This window comes from Histoplasma capsulatum, assembly GCF_000150115.1.
Source record: "Histoplasma capsulatum G186AR genomic scaffold supercont2.1, whole genome shotgun sequence".
NCBI classification, from domain to species: Eukaryota; Fungi; Ascomycota; class Eurotiomycetes; order Onygenales; family Ajellomycetaceae; genus Histoplasma; species Histoplasma capsulatum.
In genome coordinates, this window is record NW_025544801.1 from 3,718,244 (window position 1) to 3,738,739 (window position 20,496).

The following is a 20,496-nucleotide window of genomic DNA, read 5'->3' on the forward strand; positions in this document are numbered from 1 at the left end:
ATACATGTACAGTACATATATACAAATATGATCTCACCTGAGGGCGAGCATATTTTACTTATCTTCTTTCCCCCCCAGTATCGAAATAGTGCCATAAAACAGTCCATCAATTACCCAAATACGGGCTATGAATTCGGGAAGCTAAAACATAGCCCTCTTCGAACAACAAGTGCTGCTCACGGGTGGAAGGATTTTTTCCTGTGCAAACCTGGAACTAAACTGTTAGGCACTATGGCAAAAGAGCTCAATCACCACCAGCGTTATGCCGGTAGTCGAGGGGGGCGAACCAATCCAAACCCCTAACATAAACCACTTTGACGCACTGAAATCTCAGTGGGGCTTGCTTGAACTCTGATCTCATCTTGAGGGGTTTTTGACTGATCTGCACAGATTATGAGATATTAATTTATCAAAGCTTTTCACTGACAATAATAAGGACGGTTGAGTTTTTTGTATATCGCAAGTTTTGATCGCCTCTACTGCAATCATGGCGCTGGCGGTGATCGAGCTCTTCTGCCCTACGCCTCTTCAAGATGCACATTTCTGACCTACGCCCTGTACGGCTTACGCCCTCTGCTGGCATACGCCATTCTTACTAGTTGCTCGAGGTTGCCCTAGCATGCTACCAGGCATCTTACCTGCTGCTGCAAGAAAAACAATTGACACATTTTGAAAGCAGCAACAGGACTAGCGCCTGACAGAGCCAACCTTCCAAGCAAACCTTGACCTTAGATTTGAGTACTTATGGAACAGTGACTACATACATCTTCACATTCAGGCTTCACATTCATCGGCTTTCATTCAACTTGTCTGCATAGCATATCCCATCTACTCATCGTCAGCCCCATCCACCTAAGTCCATGTCTTGTGGATTACCGTTCCCTTTTACCAACGAATCACTTTGGAACTACCGTCCTTGTGTACGTGCGCCGTGGCAACTCTCTTATCCTCACTATCCTTGAACCGGATCGAGATGACATCTTCCAGGTCTGAAGGGTCGTCGTAGGACTTGTGTGGATGCGAACCCCTAATTTATTGAATGGTCAGGCAATATGCATTTGTGAACGGGACAGGGTGATCTGTGATGTTTGTACTGTACTTTATTTCTGCTTTCATGACTCCTGAGTTCTAGCACTATTGTCAGATCCAACAACTAGTTAACTGCTTACTCGACTGACTTACGTCGTTCTCGAACTTTTCACAAAAGGTCTTCACACTATTGTACCATGCAGGATCCGTTATATGTTCCAGCTTTGTTTTGCCAGTGTATTGAATGAGCCTCTTGACTGTGACGGAGAACATGATTTTTTGAGATTGATTCGGTAGTAGGAGATAGTTAAATGAAGTGGTCACAGTGAAATGATGAGAGAAAGCTACTTCTTACAGACATTCTCTCGAGTCTTTATAGACATCCCGATGGAATCTGCTAAGGGTAAGTGGCGTATGGAGCGCAGGACTTGAATGGGCAGTCAATGTTGCTAAGTATAATATATAATCAATGAAGTTAGATACAAGGGTATCTTGCACGCTGGGCGCCTAGAGGCTGGTCCGTATTTGTAAATATCTAGAACTTGAAACTTGTGATGGGCCCACCTGGCGCTTAATTTTTCCAGTCTTCGAGTCAACGAAGACCATTCAAATCAGGACTCCGCAATTCGGGAAACCGCCCTTGAATCGCAGAATGCATCCAGGATAGAGATGCGGTCACCACGCATCCGCTGGGCTCATCTTACAGTCCCCATCCATCTTCATACAAAGAGCTCGATGCAAATGGCATGTCTACTGCGATGGACGAGAAATAAGTTACAGCCTAACCCAACTCCCCGAAGGCCCTTTGCAAGTCAGCCAAAGGCTCTCAGCCCAGGTCGACCTGTCGAAGAGGAAACTCTCCCAGATTACAATCCGGAGGAGTTTTACCCTGTTCATATAGGCGATATATTCAATGGCAGGTACCAGGTGCTAGGTAAACTTGGATTTGGAGCAAACTCAACTGTTTGGCTTTGTCGCAACACTGAGTATGGTTGCATGGATCCCTGCAATGTTTTGTTTTGAAGGGCTAGCTGACTCCACCTCTTAGAAATCGCGACTATGTTGCTCTCAAAGTATACATAAAAACGCCCACACAGAGGATGAATCGGGAGATTGTGGCTTATAGTTATTTGAGATCTTCACGCTCGTCGCATGCCGGACGCGCACACGTACGAGAGCTTCTTGATTCGTTCGAACTTGTAAGGCCGAATGGAATCCGCCACCACTGCCTTGTTCATCCGCCACTTCAAATAACGCTCTGGGGTCTACAAAGACTCGGAGGAAAGCCTACAGCTCTACCACAGGATATGGTCAGAAGTGCCTCCCGTTATTTGCTGCAGGCATTGGATTACCTCCACACAGAAGTCAATATCACACACTGCGGTCCGTAACTTTACTAGACTCGCGGGAAGAAATTCTTGAACTAACTTTGTCTTAGATATCAAACTTAGTAACCTCATGTTGACCATCGAGGATGCGAGCGTCCTCACAGACTTTGAGGAAGCTGAGCAAAAAAGTCCCTGTCCGCGCAAGGTAGTCAATGATGAACGAACAATCTACACATCTCGAGACTTTCGGCGTCCCAGAAACCACGCTTGGGGGTGCCCTGTTCTCTGTGATTTTGGGGAGGCTCGGGTCGGAGGTTCTTACCAGTACGAAGAGATACAACCAGAGGTCTACAAGGCCCCTGAGATCATCATGCAGACGGACTGGTCGCATAGTGTTGACATATGGAATACAGCGTGTGTGGTTAGTCAGCCTATATTTTCTCATAGTATTCTATCTTGCTGACTACGTGAGTCTCTATTTTAAAGATCTGGGACATGATAGAGAATAAACATCTTTTTGACGCTCAAGATGATGAAGGCTTCCACAATAACAGATACCATATTGCAGAGATGGTTGCGTATTTGAGCATCCCACCAAAGACGTTCCAACAACGCAGCCCAAACACACCTTTAGTATTTGATGAAGCAGGTGCGTAGCAACCGCTCTGTGACTAAGATTGATGTCTGACATTTGATTTGCAATAGGAAATTGGAAAGGCAATCCTCCGCTTCCCCCGCTCTCGCTTGAAGACTCTGAGAAACATCTTAAGGGTGTGGATAAGATTGCATTTTTGAGCTTCATGCGCTCAATGCTGACTTGGCTGCCAGAGGAGAGAAGAAGTGCTAAAGAGCTGCTGATCGACCCTTGGTTGAATAGGCAGATGTGATCAATAATCAGAGAGGTATGTGTAATGATGGAAGCTGTTTCTATTATCGGTTTTGAGATTGTTTCTTCATGAATCCCCTTTTATGAATTCTCTTCTGCTCGCGAAAGTGTTTTCTCACTGCAATCACCATTGCATTGATGAGTTTTGAACTCTTCTATGTTCACAGCAAGAGATAGATCAGGACAAGATTGCCCCATGCTTTCAATTGATAAGCTAGATAAGCTTTTAATTCAAGTCTCTCAAGTCATTTCCCATTGAGGGTCAAAGACAGATTTGTGACAAAAAAGCAGTGATAAATGTACATATCTTAGATAGTGTGTCTTAGTGTTGTTTTATTCGCGGGTCGGGTTGAAAAAGTGGTGGGGTTGCCCGAATAAATGGATTCCTGGGTTTTGAGGGGCGCTTAGGAGCGCCTATGGTGGTTAACCTACCTAAATTACTCAACTAGGTTTAGTTAAGCCTGGGCATCGGCCCCCCAAGGGTGGGTTAGCACCCGTTAGTAGTTAACTTACGCAACCAACCTACTGCTCGCCCGCGCGCCCTCAGAACACCTCTCCTCGCGATTCCGCTCCGCGATCGTGTAGTCACATTCTTCCGCCTCGCACCCCACTGTTGCGCGACCTCTGATATTCTTCCGTTCCGATTATTTCCCTTCTATAAAAACCCCCTTCGTATGACCCTTTCTTCTGATCTCTTTTCTCTTTCTTTTCTTAATCAATTTGTAATCGGTATAGGATAGTGCTTGGTCTGTCCGTACGCCCGTTGCAGATAGTGCAGATGGTGAAAACGGTACAATCCGCAAAGTTGGCTTAATCCGTAGCACGCCCGTTACAGAAAAGCAAAAGATAATAGTATACAGAGTGAAACATCTGAGTGGTTGTATTACCATGTAGACAGCTAAGGCATATATATGCAGTGTGCTAGTGCATAATAGATAGTTTAAAGTCAACATATATTGTATTGCTCTCACTTAGCTAGTTAACAGAACACAACACTATCCTTTCTCAGATTCAATTAGTTATTTAACCATTCATGCTGTCTTTTACCCATTTCACACCAGGTCAGAGAAGAATACAGAGTTGTTTAACATTCATCATCAGTCACCCTTAAGTTCAATCATCAAATGGCCATGCATTCTCCCACTCTCTTGCTTCTGCCTCATTGCTTGAATACTCTTGAACTAAGTCCTTCTTTACTCTTCGCAGTGCCTTCTTTGCCTCATCGAATTGTCCGTGATCAACAAGTCCTTGTGCCTGGAAGAACTGTCGACCAATTCTGTTCTGAACATCCTGCATCAGACTAATACCAAGCACAGCTCCCTCACTGTCGGTTTTGATGGTGGCCAATTCCTCCACTGAGAACTCAAGTGGACATTCTGGATTACCTTCAGCACGTACACGAGGAAGCTCTGACCAGTTCTTTTGCTGCTCAGCGAGCAGGGCAAGATAAGTTGCTTCGCCATCAACCAAGAGATTTCGTGCTAAGAGAAGGAGTTGGAATCTGGTTGTCTGATGAAACTCGAGAACTCGGAACAGTTGTGGGTTTGTCAAGTGAATCAGATGTCTATAGAGAGACACAAGAGACATTTTAACAAAGAGTCTCTCCGCCTTTTCCTGTGATGCAGGATCAGAATCAAACTGCCTCTGAATTTCTGCTAGCTTAGGACGTTCTAGAAGCCCTTCAACACGTGGACCATCATAATCAAGAATGTATGGTTCAATAGTATGATCATACAAGGGTGCTAATTCAGTGGATTGCCAATCTATGAATCCAAGGATTTCTGACGGATCGTTCGGGTTAACAAAAATATTCTCAACATGGAGATCGTTGTGCCAAATATGAGAAGTCTGAATGGACTCGTCATCAGGAAGCAGGTACTTGACAAATTTGAGATAGCCTCGAGCGGCTTCTAGCTTTTTTGCCTTTGAGGGACGGTATGTTCCGGGACCATAGAGCGCAATTGGAGAACTTGGAAGTTGCGAGAATTGCTCAATACATGCAATTTCTCTCATGCCGGTAGCAATCTCATATTCTTCCGCGGTTTTCCCTTTGGATGGATATGTTAGCTGAATTCACCAATTTGATGTTTATACACGTACAAGGACCTCTGTCAAATTCGATTCCATTCCTACCATCATCTGTATTCTGTCTGCTTGTAGAAGGGCCAATAGTAAAGCGATCATCAATGATCTGTTTGTCGTCCTTGCTTCTGTAAACAAGGGTTTCACCGGAGGGGAGATCCTGTCTATAATAGACACTGCCGAACTGAGAAAAGGAAGTGGTTGTCCAGTCTGCCTGGTACTTGGCAATTTGTTTCACTACCTTCAGTCTGACTTCAATGTCAAGTTTATTCCATATTTTGTTGAGCTGTACACCTGGAAGCTTTTCCATAATAATATACTCCGTACCGACAGGATTCTCCATCTTAGAGCTCCAAGAGAGCACCTTTGGCACAGGGGTGCCAAGAACACTTCTCATCTAGGTATCCATAAGCAAACAATAGTACTGAATACTCGGATAGAAGTTACATACAAAGTCCATAGTAGCCACCTCAGAAGCAGTGGTGAAATGTGGCCGCCCAGCATTTGGATTTGGGATCTTGCCCACAACTTCAGTACCGTTGTCCATGGTCAGAAGAAGGGCCTTATTGTGCATGCCATCCGCAAACTTGTGAACACTCTCGCAGTGGTGAGCACCGGTGGCTTCAGCAGCTATCCGTGTGAGCTCCTCAACATTAAATTTAACATATCGTTGGGACAATTCCCGAGTTTCATCACGAAGAAAGCGACCACGGGTGAAGCTGAAGAAGTCCTCGATATTGTTCCAGTCTGCGGAACAGAAGTTATTGACAGTTTTCCTATAAAAATGGTTACAGACACCAACCTGATCTTCTTTGCTTTGAGGCAGTCATGAGCCTTAGCTGTTGCTTGGCAGTTTTGCTGGGGATAACATCAGCAGACCGTTTCCAGGTGCGATTCCTTTGATTTATAACTTGCCAGAGAATTCCATGACTGGCCGTAAAGGTGGATCTTATTTCTTGGAGCATCTGTTTCATGATGTGAATAGGCATGAAGGCATGACCTCCTGGGAACAGAGCATAAATGTGTCCAACTAAGTGTGTGAGTGGAGAATGGAGTGATTCAAATTCTGACAAGGAATTTTGCTGCGCTAATGGTCCTTAGCATAACTAGGTTTCATCTTTGGGCCCAACAATAAATCTATTCGCTGAGATCAAAACATTCCAACCGGAGGGATCCAAACCTTTGCCGTATGCAAAGAGGCGTATATTCGCCCGCATTAGGTATGACTCTTAAGCAGGCCCACAGGCCATCCAACATAGCAAGGGCATAAATAGGGACTCAATAACATAGGCATTCCTTCCTCACAAACCTTCCTAATATTGATATTACAAGTTCATACCAAAAAACTTGGCTCACCCAGTGGTCCCCTTCTCACTCAAACTACTTGATACTCCTAGATTTTGACAACAGTATGTGTCTTTTTTGCACTGTTTGTTTGGCTGGGAACATAACTAACCCCTCAAGTCACAGTCTATTGAACAATGACCGGCGCTTTAAAAAGAGGTGTGCGTGAGCTGGAGAACTGGGTTAAGGGGAGTGTCTCCCGAGCTACCAGGCTTGCGAGGGGCGAAGGGACCGCCGGTACCAGAGCGGCACCAACCCAAACGGCTACAAATGACTCGCAGATTGGAGTGCGTCTGGACAATGCTGAAAAGATTACCAGGAACGGCAAGGAGTACAAACGATACAAACTACAAGCAAACAAAAATGCAGCAAATCCGACTATCAGGGAGCTAGCGAACAAGAATTCCCATCGTGTCTTCGCAGAAGCGGACGTTCCACTTGATGGCACTATTCCTACCGACCAGAAGATCACCGCTCTCTTTCAGGACTTAATCGATGACGTTGATAAGAATATGAAGAGTTAGCTAGGAAGCGATGCGTATGGGCAACTGGTGGTCATCTTTAATTTATCTATCTTTGGGGATAACGAGTCGCGGGAAGAATAGGGGGAACGGTATTGTAGCAAACATCCCTTTGTCTCTCTGTGTCGTGGTGACATCTGGACATTGGAAGCTATTGTTTTGTTGTGGATCCCTGAGACGGACTTTTGCAAGTGAACATCATTACACCAGCCTATAACTATTATATTGAGCTGCAGCAGATAGACTGGCCAGTGGGACCATGAATTTCACATTTGATTTGATTTGGTTTGGTCTCAGTCTATTTCTTGACATGATTTTAATGAGATCAGAATCAGAATGAAAGTGTAAAGTAACTAGAATTATCAAAACATGAGTGAAATGAGACTAATAAATCTTGATATTTTATATAAAGTGACTGACAATTAAAAATAAGAATATAATCTGAGTGTAAGAAACCCGCACTAAGGTGTCAGTGCTAGGCCAGAATTGGTAATTGCTCTAAAGAATATGACATTACTGAATATAGCACCACCAACATTATATCAGAATGAAAATCAAGACATTATTGTGCCACTTGCATCATACAGTGTCATTGATATTGTATTAAATTTAATCTATTTATAATACTGTATGTATATAGATAACAGCTGACTCAATCTTTCAGAGATTAATAGATTATTCTATTATAATTAGACTGACTGCTGAAACCATGAATTACATATTTAATTTAATTTAATTTAATTTCAGTTCATTTCTGTGATGGGTTAGCATCTGTTAGCAGTTAACTTACACAACCAACCCTTTATTATGTGCTCATATACTCATATATGCTCATGAAATTCTTTCACATCTTTTTATAATTCTGTTTCACAATTATATATATTTTAATACTCTAATAATTCTTCTGCTCTACACTTCTTCTGAGTATGATTTTCAATATTTCTTTTACTCTGATTTTTTTATCTATAAAAATTCTTTTATACAATCTTTTTCTCTGATCTTCTTTCTCTTTCTTTTTTTAATTGATTTATAAATTGTTATCAGAATAGTATTAAATTCATTGATAATGCTATTAAAATGAATTGTATAAACTGTACAGACAGTATAAACAGTTTAATCTGCAATATTGATAATATCTGCTTAATTGATAATATATTCATTATATTACAAATTGATTCATCTATATTTAAAACTCAAGTATCTAGTTGTTAGATTTCTATACTCAAATATATCAATTATATTTAAAGCTCAAATATCTCATTATCAGTTTCTATATCTGAGTATATTGATTTGTAATTCAAAGATTGCTTGAGCTTCTCAAAGCTTCTAAGCTTTGCAGCTCTTTTTATACAAAATAACTAGTGCAGTAGTATACATCATTCTTAATAATAGAGGATGATATACACTCTGAAAGAATAATAAGCTGAAATTACTATATTCTTCTCTATTAAATCTATCTATACTTTTGTAATAATATTCTGCTGTCTGTATTCATCTTTGCAGTGTGCTATCTCTGAAATATTTATAGTATATATTTATCAAGCTCTTGTTGTGATTATATATTGTCTAATTTAAAACAGTAAGATACTCTTACTTCACATACACAAGAATTTCTATCACAACAACATCATCTCATCACTAATTATATTATATTTGCAACTATTTTATTCTATTTATTTACTCACATCTTTTTATTCAATCTTCTCTACTTTATTTTTGATTATTCTATACATCTATTCTATTCTATCAAATTGTCTAGCTCTTTCTATTCTATAATATAATATCTGATTGTTGCAGTTCACACTATTCTAGTTGTATTAACTGATCTACTGATAAGTTCTTATCAATCAAATCTTATTAAAAGCTAATTTAACTGCAAATTAATAACTTTTATGATTGCTAATTATTACTAGCTTCTATTTCTTGTCATCAGAATGCATATCTGACTTGTGATTATTCAAACTCTTTTTTCAATAATCTCTTTTTATATGATTTCATTTCTGTTGAGAAGATTGTATCTGATAATATTATAGAGATTGAATATGATGATAATAATATAAATATCTTGATTAATAACAAAAATATAAGTGAAATAGTTGATAAGATCACTGATGCAGACATGAACAGTAGTGATGATACTTATAATAATAATATAATGATAAATATCTTCATATTATCTTCTATTACTGCTCTCTCTGTCTCTGTTTATATCTCTACTTTCTCTGCTGTTTTTATTTTCTCTACTGTCTCTGTCTTCTCTACTGTCTATACTTTCTCTACTATCTCTGATTCTATCTCTTCTATTCATATCAATCTCTCTCTTTTCTTTTATACTAATTTCTTACTTTCATTCACTCTCTTAGAGATGTTGTATATCTTCAGTAATCTCTCTCTTTATTCTCTATATTCTTCTTCTATATCCACTGCTTCTGAAAAAATATGTTTTTATATATAAATTTTGTATAATATAATTCATTTTACTAGCTATTTGTTGATTGTATTTTTTATTTGAAGCAAATATAAAATATTTAGTAATTTTATATATTTCAGAGAAAATACTGTTGTTTGAACAGATTATATCAAATATATATAATATCTCTCTCTTTGTTTATAAATTTTATTTTAACTTATTGTAGATGAAATTGTTCAGAGTCTCTGTATTATTGAGATTATAACAGATGAAGATCTCTATATTATATTTATTCACATCAGTTTTTATATTACTCTCTTATCTTCATATACTTTCAGCTTATTAAATAAATACTATTATTTTTTATATTAATATATAACTTCTGAACTGATTATTTGTAGAAAGAATATATATATACAGAGTAGTTCAAATAATAATATAATATTTTTTTATATTTGAGATGAGTATATATCTATTTCTTGTGTGAGTTGTATGTGTGATAAAGATTTATTTCAATTTTGTATTCTGTTTTCTATATATAATTATTCTATTGACTGTCTCTGTCTCTGTTGTAATTATTTATGAAGCTTCAAGAAAAGTTTCTATTCTTTTGATAAATATATACTTTTTTCTTTATATTATAATAACTACTAATACTTTATAGTTGCTTTAAATATTACTTTATATATATCTATTACTACTTCTGTCTCTGATTTTCTTGTAATTTATTTATTCTTCTCTGTTTTTATTTCTACTTTTATTCTTTCTTCTCTTTCTTTGCTTTCTATTGAATAAATATCTATTATTTATTTTTATAGAGACTCAGATATCTGCTTCACTGTTTTACTCACTTTTATTTTACTCTTCTCTACTCTGATTGATTTTTCTTTGTGTATATATTTCTATTATTTTATTGAGTTTTCTGTAAATCTCTTTATTGAAGATATTGAATTAATATATCAAACTTTTTATAAGATGAAGATGTGCTCTGCACTTCTATATACTTATTTTGAGATCTTGAAGTTTTTAATATAGATTGAGTTTTAATTTTTGTTGTATACAAATTATTTCTGAAGATGTTGAGCTTGAGTGTTTTATTAATATACATCTTTTTCTTTTTCTTTATTTTATGATATTTTTGTATTTTTAAAAATCAGATGAAGTTTTTGTGATAATCACTAGAGCTGTATATAAATAGATTTTTTTTCTGATTTTTTTTTTCTCTTTCTCTTCTTCTTATCTGATATTAATCTTATGTAATCTTTTATTAGTTCTATATTTTGATAATCAGATGCAGCAGATTTTATATCTTTCAATAAAAATATTCTGTCTCTATGTATTATACTATCTCTTTTTGCAAGCTCAGATAACTACAGTGAATGACTTATTGAAACTAATTTTATTCAATCTCTGAATATTCTCAGATGCTGAATTGATTTGATTCAGTATATTTACTGATATTTCTGACAGTTTATTCTCTGAAATCTTTGTATTTGAGCTAGTATAGATAGTCAAATTTTCATCTGAATTTCTTTTGTTTAGACTGGCTGCTGGGACCATGAATTATATATTTGATTTGATTTAATTTAATTCCAGTCCATTTCTTGGCATGATTTTAGTGAGATCAGAACCAGAATGAAAGTGTAAAGTGACTAGAATTATCAAAACATGAGTGAAATGGGACTAAAAAATCTTGATATTTCATGTAAAGTGACTGACTATCAAAATCAGAACATGATCTGGAACTGATCATGATTTTAACTCAAGTTTGGTCCCATTCTGATGATTATATAATACATCAATCTGATGATATGATTGATGAAGATATTATCTCTATCTTGCTTAGTGCTCAATGCTCTGATGATTCACTATTAGATTCTCTATCTATCACTGTCAATCTATCTACCACTGCTAATCTATACTGCTGTCAATCTATCTATCACTGCTAATCTATCACTGCTGCCAATCTATCTACCACTGTCAATCTATCTATCACTGTCAATCTATCTACCACTGCTAATCTATCACTGCTAATCTATCACTGTTAATCTATTGCTGCTAATCTATCTATCACTGCTAATCTATCACTGCCAATCTATCTATTACTGCCAATCTATCTACCACTGTCAATCTATCTACTGCTGTCAATCTATCTACCACTGCTAATCTATCTATCACTGCTAATCTATCACTGCCAATCTATCTATCACTATCAATCTATCTACCACTGCCAATCTATCTACTGCTGTCAATCTATCTACCACTGCTAATCTATCACTGCTAATCTATCACTGCTAATCTATTGCTGCTAATCTATCACTGCTAATCTATTGCTGCTAATCTATCTATCACTGCTAATCTATTGCTGTCAATCTATCTACCACTGCCAATCTATCTACCACTGCCAATCTATCTACCACTGCTAATCTATCACTGCTAATCTATCACTGCCAATCTATATAGAGTAAATCATAGTCCCATTTGGTCCCATTTTGTAAAATGGGATCAAATGGGACTGAGATCACTAATTTATTAGTAAAACATGATCTGGGACTAGATTTATAATATAAACAGTGTAAAGTGACTAATTTACTAAACACTATATGAGATCAGAACTAAGATATCTAATAATGAAACTGAGGAAAAATTTGATCCCAGTTTCATGCATGGTCACATAGTCAGTCTACTTTTGTTCTTGTAATCTGATTTATATATTAATTGATTATCTTGAGCTCATCTTCAACTGTGTTGCATCTGCTGTTTATATTATAATATTATATAGTCAGTAACAGTCTCATTATTTATTGATATATACTGTATATCTGCTTTTTTCATTTTCTCTTATTTTTTTTTGATTATTATAAAAAGATCTGAGTAAGTGATATTATCTGATTTGTAAGTATTGATGATTTCTCTAACTTTTTGAAGCTTTTCTATTATAAGCTCTCTTTTCTTCAACATTGATAATAGTACTGTAGATGATTACAGCTCATTCAAATCTTCTGCTTTTATCTCTATAAAATAAAAATTATTGATGAGATTGTATAGAACTCATCTCTCTGATTTCTTCAAAATATATATTTCAAAAGAATATAATTTGAGGATTTTGTACAGTTCAAATTATCTTAATTGAAATTTCTCAGATTTTTCATTGCATACAAAAACTTAAGTACTTACTGCAAAGCTTGTTTCTTTTACTAATAAATTTTATATTCTTTTTGATTGTATGATACAGTTGAGCAGTAATTCATTTACTTTTACTCAGATATAATTAACTTCTTTTATTTTTATTTTTATATCTACAATCACTATTTTCTCTTCTATCTACTTCTATATATTCTCTGAAATATGTGAATATATTTTATAGAGTAGATAGAATAATGAATACTTTGAGACTGTATGCTGATGAATTTGTATTATGAATAATATTTATCTAAAATATTTATTCTATAATTTTATAAGCTTTCTCATTAGATATTTTATCAGTATACTGTCTAGTATTCTGTTCAAGTATTTGATTTTTTCATTTGTATAAAAATAATAAAATATTATCATATAATACTTTGTCTGCAACTGTTTGATAAAGTGTCTTATAGCTTCTCTTATAAGATTTATCTCATTATCTATCAATATCTTATAGAGTATATTATAGCTAATATAGATATTATTGTGTAGAAATTTAGCAATAGTTTTCTCTATTGCTTCTGACATCACTTATATAATTGATTACTCTGTGATGTAATTGACTGCTGTTATTATTCAGTAGTTCTTATTTAATATCTATAATAATATCTCTATAAAATCTATCTCTTAATATTCAAACAGTTTAATTATACTTTCTATCTGATGTTGTACTTTTTCATACTTCAACTTTTGTCTTATACTCTTAGAGACTTGATAGTTTGAATATTCTTGTATATATATCTGAATATTTTTCTTTATATTTAATCAGTATATTTAATCTTTCAGAATATCTAAGAGTTCTGAACTTTTCAAATGACTGAATTTCTTGTATATATAACTCATCAGATTTTATTGAAACTGAGACTCAAGATATAATATTTCAGTATAACTGAGATCACAGTAGAGCACAATATCTTTCTTCAATTTTACAAGCTTGAATTTCAGAAGTATTTCTTCTATTATCTTTGTTAGATATTTATTGTCTGATATACTTCCATCTCTTAAGCAGATGATTATAACTTTCAATTACTCTGTTTTATTACAATCTCTTAGTATTATCAGTATAAACTCTCTCTGCATCATATTTACTGAGCCTTTTTTTATAAAGTCAGATCTATAACTTATAGCATCTGATATGATAGTATTCAACTCTTTTCAGTATTTAATTTAAAGATTGTATATCTGAAACTCTGATATTCATTGTATCAGTTATTTAAAGAGTTTGATTATTATTTACAAATAAATAAGACTTTTATAATCAGTGATTATTATTGTTGTATACTTATTATCAATATATTAATTCTATAGATCTAGTGTATACTTGATCACTAGAAGCTTCTTCTTATATACAGAATAGTTAAGCTCTGCATTTAATAACTTTCAGTCATTGTATACTACTGAGTATAATTTATTATTCTTTTTTATTTGTAAAAGAGAGCACTCAATGACTCATTCTGATATATCTGTTTTAATTATAAAGAATTTTATATGATTTAATTGAATAAGCACTGAGAATATTATTATATACTCTCTTAATTTCAGAAAGATCTCTTTGCAGAAGATATTTCAGATAATTAAATGAAATTTCTTTTTATACAGCTCAGTATCTGTTTTTTTAAAAAGATCTGATAACAGAGCTGTGATTTATATAAAGTTCTTCATAAATCTTCTGTAGTATGATGCCAGTCTCAGAAATTGATATATATAATATATATTTCTAGACTTTAATTATTTCATAATAATCTTCATTTTTTCAGAGATTGAATATATACAACCCTCTTTCATAAAATATTCTATAAACTTCAACTTCTTTATATCAAATATATATTTTGATAATTTAATATAGAGTTTGTGCTCTATCAGAGTTGTGAGTATCTAATCTATATATTATAGATGCTCTTTATATAAATTTGAAAAGATTAAGATATTATCAAAGTATATAAAACATAATCAGTCATTCTGCTTAGTAAGAATTGTATTTATTATTGTTTGAAAAATTGCAGAGATGTTTGTAAGCCTTATTAATATTATAAGAAATTCAAATTTTCTTTATTGAGTATTAAATACTGTTTTGAACACTGACAGTTCATCTATATGAATCTGCTAATATTCTATAAATAAGTCAATCTTTATTAAATATTAAGCATTTTCTATTATATCTAGTTGTTGCTGAATTCACAGCAGTGAATATTTATTCTTTATAGTGAGCTTATTGAGCATCTGATAGTCAATATATATATATCATTCTTCATTCAATTTCTTAGTAAATAGAACTGAGAAGCTTCATATATTAGAGAATAATTGTATAAAATCTCTCTTTAACAATTCTTCTATCTATTACTGTAGTTTCTTAAAATATATTTATAATAAAGAGTATACATTGCAATTTATTGATTTTGTATTCTCTGTATTAATCTTATAAATAAATTCTTTTTTGAATGACAGAGAAGATAAAAGATTTATTTGAAAAATCTTTTTATACTTTTCAAGCAATATCTTTATACACTTTTCATTTTTAGAGTCTTTTATAAATAGCAATTCCTCTGTCTTAGATTTTTTTATGATGTATAGAATACTCTGAATTGAAGATTTATACAGTGCTTGCTTTACTTAATATTAAATAATGAGATTCAAGTCTTCTATTTCTAATATATGAAATCTATATTTTATATTTATAAATAGTATTATATGAACTTGATTCTTACAATTCATCAACTGCAGATGATATATATATCAATGAATTCTGAGATTATACTTCTGAAATCAATTAAATTTCAAGATTAAATTGTATTCTATATCTAAGAGTATATATATTCAGATACAATAAGACCATCTCTCAAAATGCAAGAATATCTTTACTCTTATAAATAAGATAAAATATTGATTATTTAAAAGCTTTATTTATTTTAATTTCTTTATAAATTGTATATTAGATAATCTTATTAGTATATAATCATCAATATACTTTATTGAAGCATCTGTATTTAATAATACTTTCACTGTTACTTCTTTTTTCTGTTTCAGATATTTTTTATATATCAGTGTATATAATTCTATAGCATTCAGATGCTCATTCATTTCTTTTTCTATATTTATCTTTTTATCAATTTTATCTTTAGCTTTTATAGAATTTAGAAAGTCATCTAATATAGATAATTTATTTACTTTGAAAATTTTTAGTAGTTGATCAGTGAATATCTCTGACTCTACTGATCTATCTAATTTTTTAATTCTTTATTCTACAGATAACTTCAATAATCTTTTATATTATAATTCTATCAGCCACAGTGAAAGCACACTCTGTACTTATAATATCATATTATTTACTCTGATATATTCTTTTTAAAAGATTTTAAAGCTTTTATGATAATATTAAGATTAATATTCATTGCATCTGAGTATCTCAGTGGTGATGCTGTGAGTGTAGATATGAATCTTTTTATATTCATTAATATTTTCTCTATTTGTTTTTACAGCTTGTCTGCTTGTTCTCTTGTGAGTAGAGTTTTATATACTTACTCTACTATCTGTGATTATGAGTTAAAATATTTTTATTTAATATATAGCTCAGATATCAAACTGTGTATAAATATCTACAAATAGAATAATATCAGAAGCTTCTGATTTATTATAAAATAATACAAACTGAAATAAATATAGTATAATGTAAAATTCTCTTCTTGCTTATATTTTATAAAATATTTATAATATTTATCTTTAGTATTCAATTTTTCAAAGTTATACAGAATTTATCTTACAAAATTATTCTATATTCACAGTAGTTTATATTTATTAGACATCTCTGTATTTATTTTCTCAGCTGTTATTTAAAGAGATTTAGCTGTTTCTCTAAGAATAGATACTGTATATAAGATCTGCTGTAATTCAGTAGATTATTATCTCATAAGCTTATACTTTATATAATAGTGGAAATATATACAACTCAATCAGTTAAGAGCAGCATTGTTTTTATATTTATCATTAAAGTATAATAAGTTAGATAGATTATCTGATTTGATATATTCTGTAATGAATAATGTATTCTCTGAAAGTACTGTTTATATTATATACACTGAATTAAAGTTATTTACTGAAGTGTTAATATTGAATGAATTAGTTAAACTATACAGTAGAATCTTGAGAGTTGCTGAGTATTTAATTTTATAATATATATATTTCAGTTCTTGACAAAGATCAGTTATCTGAATATTTTATTTATTTTTAATATTTATTAAACTATCTGCAAAGTTTATAATATCTGCTATTTATTACTGAATAGCTTCTGTATACTGATATTTCTTCTGTATTTTAAACTCTATCTGATAAAGATTATATATTACTAGAATCTTTTTCAACAAAGTATTACAGATGAGAAGTTTATTATTCTTAGATATAAGAGCTGCTGCTCTATATACTGTTTTATATAGATCTTTGAGAACTAGTTATATTTTCTGTGATTCAGATATAAAAGATAAGTGTTGATTGTAGATATTTATAATAATTATTATCAATTGTATACTTTTTTCTATGTCTTAAGAATATTATTCTTATAAAGTGATTTCTTAATAATATTCTCTTGATTATATAACTGACTAATATCTTCTTTTTAAACTTGTGAGTAGAGTGATTCTTTGAATCATTGTCCATCTCTACACTGCTTTTCTATACTTTTAACTTACTTTATATTTTAAGATAAGTTATCTACTATTGATATTATAATTGAAAGTGTTCTGACTTTACTGCTTGTTTATATGATTGAGTTTTTAAATATAGAGATGATTATACTGATATAATAACTATAACTCATATTATAAACAGAATTATCATATCCTCAGAAGTATATACTCTCTTCAGTTTAGATATACTATTAAATATAATTCAAAAATTACTTGAGTTTCTCAAAGCTTCTAAGCTTTGCAGCTCTTCTTATATAAAATAACTAGTGTAATAGTATATATCATTCTTGATAATAGAGAGTGATGTACACCTCAGAAGAATAATAAGCTGAAATTACTATAGATTATATTAAAAAAAATCTGAGTATCTAGTTATTATATAAGTTTCTTATTGAATTCAAATGCTCTTATTATTAGATATATAAATTATTAAGTTTAAATATTTATAATACAATCAATTGTCTTATAAAGAGATCTGAGTGTCTATAAACTGTAATACTACAAATAGTATTCATAAAGAAGCTTGATAAGCTTAGTACTATAATACTATAAATAGTATTTATAAGAATCTGAATATCTACAAGTATTTCATTCTCTAGAATTATATATCTTTAGATATCAAAATAAGTTATCAATAGATTTATAAATATTTATTATATTCAAATATAGTAGATGATAATCTAAATTTATAAAGTATTCTTTAATAGTAAGCACTGCAGATGACTGAGCTACAATAACAGCTTACTGAAATAAATATATCTATATTCATTATTTCCTCTATACTCATATCTTATAAGAAGTCTCTGAGAGAGAAGCTTTCAATCCTCAATAAATATACAGAAGATCTAGTATTATATTTTATATAAAAGTCAAAAGCAAACATCAAATTGAATATTGATGACTAAGTGATAGACTTATTATTAAATCAAGTATATGTGACAGGTTAGCATCTGTTGATAGTTAACTTACACAACCAACCCTCTGCCGCACGCTCACATGCTCATGCACGCTCATGAAGTTCTCTCATACCTTTAGACTGGCCGGTGGGACCATGAATTTCACATTTGATTTGGTTTGGTTTAGACTGACTGCTGAGACCATGAATTTCACATTTGATTTGATTTGATTTGATCTCAGTTCATTTCTTGGCATGATTTTAGTGGGATCAGATTCAGAATGAAAGTGTAAAGTGACTAGAATTATCAAAACATGAGTGAAATGAGACTAATAAATCTTGATATTCCATGTAAAGTGACTGACTATCAAAAACAAGAACATGATCTGGGACTGATCATGATTTTGACTCAAGTTTGATCCCATTCTGATGATTATATAATACATCAATCTGATGATATGATTGGTGGAGATATTACCTCTATCTTGCTTAGTGCTCAATGCCCTGATGGCTCGCTATTAGATCCCCTATCTACCACTGCCAACCTACCTACCACTGCTAATCTATGCCGCTGTCAACCTATCTATCACTGCCAACCTACCTACCACTGCCAACCTACCTATCGCTGCCAACCTACCTACCGCTGCCAACCTACCTACCGCTGCCAACCTACCTACCGCTGCCAATCTACCTACCGCTGCCAATCTATCTACCACTGCTAATCTATCTATCGCTGCTAATCTATCGCTGCTAATCTATCGCTGCTAATCTATCGCTGCTAATCTATCGCTGCCAATCTACCTACCGCTGCCAACCTACCTACTGCTGCCAACCTATCTATCGCTGCTAATCTATCGCTGCCAACCTATCTACTGCTGCCAACCTATCTACCACTGCTAATCTATCACCACTGTCAACCTATATAGGGTAAATCATGGTCCCATTTGGTCCCATTTTTACAAAATGGGACCAAATGGAACCAGAACCACTAATTTATTAGTAAAACATGATCTGAGACTAGATTTATAATATAAACAGTGTAAAATAACTAATTTACTAAACACTATATAGGACCAGGACTAAGATATCTAATAATAAGACTGAGGAAAATTTTGGTCTCAGTTTCATGCATGGTCACACAGTCAGTCTATATACCTTCTTGCAATTCCACCTCACAATTGTGTATATTTTAATACTCTAATGATTCTTCCACTCTGCACTTCTTCAGAGTATGATCTTCAATATTTCTTTTACTTTAATCTTCTTGTTTATAAGAATTCTCTTGTACAATCTCTTCTTCTAATCTTCTTTCTTTTTCTTTTTTTAATCAATTTATAAACTGTTATTAGAATAGTATCAAATTCATTGATAGTGCTGTTGAAATAAATTGTATAAACTATATAGATAGTATAAACAGTTTAATCTGTAATATCAGTAATATCTGCTTAATTAATAATATATTTATTATATTATAAATTGATTTATCTGTGTTAATCTGAATACTCTGTGTTTACAATTATATCTAGATATTTAAGTTAAATTTAAGAATAAGTTACTCAAATTCTACAAAGCTGTATTACTGTAATAATACTGTAAAGAAATCTAAGTACTTAGAAGTTTACAACTGTATATCTATAAAGAGATTAGAGTATTTATAAAGTATTTTCTCTGAAAAATAAAAACTGAATCTTCTGATCTTCAAGTTATTAGAATCAAGAATTATAATTTTATATAAAAATAAAATAAACTATAAATATCTCTATAAATACTCTTTCATGAATGAAAATCAAAATTTTGTAGAAGATAATACTAAACTTTATAACTTTCTTTAGTAATAATTTCTATAGATGATGAAGCTTCAGCAATAATTGAATAATCTGAATATAAATATATTAAAAATCATATAAGCATCAACATCTTTTATATATAAAAGAAGAGAATATCTCTCTCTTCTCAACAAATTTGTGAAAGAACTCTCAATCTACTTAGTCTGAAAATAAAAGATAAAAGTTAAGTTTAAAGAAAATAAATCTGTAATAGACTCTCTGCTCTTGTAAGCTTGCTATATTTATAATTAACTAGAAGAAAATACTCTAGTTAAGTTTCAATTTTGAATTGAATTATATATGCAGAAGATATACA

General features: G+C 32.6%; 3 protein-coding genes across 3 annotated transcripts; 2 read left to right on the plus strand and 1 right to left on the minus strand.

The window, feature by feature from the left end:
- Window positions 1-1,770: 1,770 nt before the first annotated feature.
- HCBG_01210 (protein kinase) lies at window positions 1,771-3,244 on the plus strand (the record flags this gene model as incomplete). Its single annotated transcript, XM_045428260.1, has 5 exons — window positions 1,771-2,015; window positions 2,078-2,412; window positions 2,468-2,778; window positions 2,844-3,006; window positions 3,063-3,244. The coding sequence occupies 5 exons, from the start codon at window positions 1,771-1,773 to the stop codon at window positions 3,242-3,244; spliced, it is 1,236 nt and encodes a 411-aa protein (XP_045292235.1).
- A 936-nt stretch (window positions 3,245-4,180) lies between these two features.
- HCBG_01211 (phosphotransferase enzyme family protein) lies at window positions 4,181-6,314 on the minus strand (the record flags this gene model as incomplete). Its single annotated transcript, XM_045428261.1, has 4 exons — window positions 4,181-5,291; window positions 5,344-5,722; window positions 5,777-6,072; window positions 6,128-6,314. The coding sequence occupies 4 exons, from the start codon at window positions 6,312-6,314 to the stop codon at window positions 4,357-4,359; spliced, it is 1,797 nt and encodes a 598-aa protein (XP_045292236.1).
- Window positions 6,315-6,806: 492 nt separating this feature from the next.
- HCBG_01212 (uncharacterized protein) lies at window positions 6,807-7,453 on the plus strand (the record flags this gene model as incomplete). The annotated part of the gene is made up of 2 exons (XM_045428262.1): window positions 6,807-7,188; window positions 7,401-7,453. The coding sequence occupies 2 exons, from the start codon at window positions 6,807-6,809 to the stop codon at window positions 7,451-7,453; spliced, it is 435 nt and encodes a 144-aa protein (XP_045292237.1).
- Window positions 7,454-20,496: the final 13,043 nt, after the last annotated feature.